At 36.4% G+C, this 3,312-nt stretch overlaps 1 protein-coding gene across 1 annotated transcript in view; it reads right to left on the bottom strand.

Annotated features, from left to right (window-relative positions):
• The window catches only part of LOC123562054 (uncharacterized), a 43,295-nt gene extending 40,467 nt beyond the window's left edge, over nt 1-2,828 (bottom strand). Inside the window, exons 1-2 of the mRNA XM_053533241.1 lie at nt 2,669-2,828; nt 1,901-1,990 (exon numbers count right to left, since the gene is read on the bottom strand). Of these exons, the coding sequence (XP_053389216.1) occupies nt 1,901-1,990; nt 2,669-2,744 (166 nt within the window). The 5' untranslated portion in view covers nt 2,745-2,828. The remainder of the gene's footprint in view (nt 1-1,900; nt 1,991-2,668) is intronic.
• Between the last annotated feature and the right edge of the window lie 484 nt (nt 2,829-3,312).

Below are 3,312 nucleotides of genomic sequence, written 5' to 3'. Positions count from 1 at the left end.
ACCAACATAGTGCGTTTGCGACCAGCATGGATCCAGACCAGCCTGCGCATCCGCGCAATCTGGTCAGGATCCATGCTGTTCGCTAACAGTTTCTATAATTCCAGTAGGCTTTGAAAGCGAACAGCATGGATCCTGACCAGACTGCACGGATGCGCAGGCTGGTCTGGATCCATGCTGGTCGCAAACGCACTGTGTTGGTTTTCTAATGGTGCGGCTCATATGTTTTACGTTCATCATGCAGTATATTTAATATCATATCCATAAAATATCACCTTAAATAGTGCTGACGTTTTTGATAGTTTATACACATCGCTGTCTGTTTTATCTCAATATCAACCACTTTAAATAATTTTGTTATGGTTTTTTTTTACCAAATTGCAATGGCCACGCGACCAAACTGTTATATTCATATATACACAAAATGTGTTCCAGTCATGTGAAGAAGATGCGAGTCGCCACGTTCAAACTAGCCGCCAACACAAGTCTTTTAATTAATATATCTCATCACGCATCATATGAGGATTACTTCGAAAGGACAAACAGTCAGTAAAACCGCAATACAATAGTGCTGCATGACATATGCGAAACTGCGACACCCACGGGAGCTAGTACGACCAAGTCAAATGACGCTGCTTGGAGATATGATAAATGTTACTTTATGTTACTATGCAGATAACATCTAATTTACCCAAAGTCCGACTCAAAGGCTTCGCGTCCTTTTATTTCGAAAGTCACGCCCAGCGGGGATCCCTGACGTTTAAATTAAGACGGTCAAACAAAAATATCTACGTACAGTATTTGTTATTAAAAAGGAAGCTCATTATTTCTTTATGTTTTTCAATTTTGTTGTTAACATCAAGGAAGTGCAGTGCAGTATCGCCATTGTGCCTTGTGCTCTTGATTTTTTTCATAAATGTGATGTGAATGAACACAACCTATTTCTATAGTGTGTAAACGTCGGCCATTCCGACTGAATTGTAATACATAGATTATTTATGATATATATAATTTTAATTTTATTTTTTATTACTTGTAAAAGGGGACAATCTCAGCAACTATATTTGCTAGTCTTGCTATATTTTCTATTTAGCAACATGTTTGTTATTTGGTGTTCATTTAGATTTTAAACGTGTTATACAAATGTAAATGAAAACTATGATTAAAGAAAAAGTTAGTAGATCTATGTCTTTATACTTTCATTATATGAGTTAGTATGGAAAGGATGTTATGCATTTATTACTGCTAAAATCTCTGAAAAGCAAAAATGCTGAAACTCGTGATATATGAAATAGGTGTATAGAAAATGTAGCCCCTCCCTCCCCAACTCCCCTCCCCCATCCCGCACACATACATACAGTCACACTTCCCCCGGCAAATAATTATGCACGCAATAGTGGTATAACTCCACGAAAAAAGCATGCCCGCAAAGCCCATTGCGTATCTACTGGTGCGCCTTTTCCGTAGCAATGTTTTTTTTTTTTTCAATATCTCGTTAGATATACAATGTACTTGATTTTTTACACGGAAAAATAAAGTTTTAAAGAAAATCTCAAGCGGAAATCTTAAAAAATGAAGTATAACTGGACCTTGCATAACGAAGCTGAAGAGTACTAAGGCCATTATTGAATCGATAGAATTTATACGTTTTGCCAGTTAGTTCCAAGAACAGACGTCTAGTTGGTACTGAATCATACTGTTGCTTTATAAAGGTTAATGTAAGGAAGAAATAGAAGGCAAACATTAATATTGATCCAACATAACAACAATATCACACAAAAAAATTGATGTGGTTCATTATTTTATATCGAACATACATCTGGCTTCTGTCGGTCCTTCTCCGACCACTTATATACTGACAACAATCTGACATGCCCAAGGAATAAAAAGAGTAAAAGCTTACCAGTATTTTGCACATCAGCATACAGGCTGGGGTCAGGCAGAGTGCTCTCGTCCACTAGGGTAAACTCGTCCCCTGACGGAAACACATACTCTGAAGAAAATAACAGAAATCAAAGTTTCGAATATCAATTAATATCCATGTTGCTTTTTACGAGTTCTTAAAATATGACCTCTGTTGATAACATCTATTCACGTTTGTGTTTCATGTTTGGCGTGGGCTGTCTGGCGGCCAGAAACGTCTTCAAAATGAACTTGCTTTGTAGAGCACTACTTTAATTAGTAAATGGTAAATCAATTGATATTTAAATGGGTCAAGATGAAAATCTTGATCTGTGTACATATGACACTGGTGCCCCTTCCCTACTCCCCAGTCACACACTTCCAATCACTGAACGGTCATAAGAGGCATGCATGTAAAATTTAATTATTTAAAACAGCTGACATCTTGGCGTTCTTTCTTCAAAGGCTGAATAAACACTGCTTTTGTTTAGATCGGAATGAAAACTAATGATTTTTACAGCAAGGTGCTCTTTTTTTTGCAAAGGTTTGATTGTAATGTTCAGAAATGGAATAACGTAAGAAAATGTTCGTCAGTATTTTCAAGTTGTTTAGGTGAATCGTAAATTCTCATAATACACACGAAGTTTTGATATAATATACATGTCGGTTTCAATGGTTACAAGCATCAATAGGCACCATTGAACACATCGACTGATTAAATTGAAAAGTCACTGTCATCAAGTACTGTAAAAGTAGAAAATAAACTTACTTTCGGACGTAGCAGTTGACAAAATTCCGTAGAATACGAAAAATATTAACTGAAAATCCATTTTTGCAAATATCATTTGTTTATAAATCCATGTTTCCTATCGTTTAAAAGTTTTGGAATGTTTTCAAAAATGGGTTTGTATATAATTACCTGTTTTATTGATTACAAATCGATATTAGGATTTAAACTTCCTGATTTGATAGACAACCTGCCCAGAGTTTATCTGTGCAATGTTTGCCAAAGATTTATAATTATTTACATACTATACGGAAGTCTTTGAAAAAATATATACAAAGCTATTATATAGATAAAAACCCTTGTACGTCTTTTGACATTTTAAAATCCTTTTTGATTTAATTATTCTGCATAAAGGAAATGTTGTTTTAAAAAAGTGAAATAGATATGAGCCGCAACATGAGAAAACCAACATAGTGCATTTGCGACCGGCATGGATCCAGACCAGCCTGCGCATCCGCGCAGTCTGGCGAGGATCCATGCTGTTCGCTTAAGGTTTCTGTAATTCCAATAGGCTTTGAAAGCAAACAGCATGGATCCTGACCAGTCTGCGCGAATGCGCATGCTGGTCTGGATCCATACTAGTCGCAAATGCACTATGTTGGTTTTCTCATGGTGCGGCTCAAATA

Source organism: Mercenaria mercenaria, chromosome 2 (genome assembly GCF_021730395.1).
Source record: "Mercenaria mercenaria strain notata chromosome 2, MADL_Memer_1, whole genome shotgun sequence".
Taxonomy (NCBI): Eukaryota; Metazoa; Mollusca; class Bivalvia; order Venerida; family Veneridae; genus Mercenaria; species Mercenaria mercenaria.
This window is presented reverse-complemented; position numbering and strand designations above follow the sequence as displayed.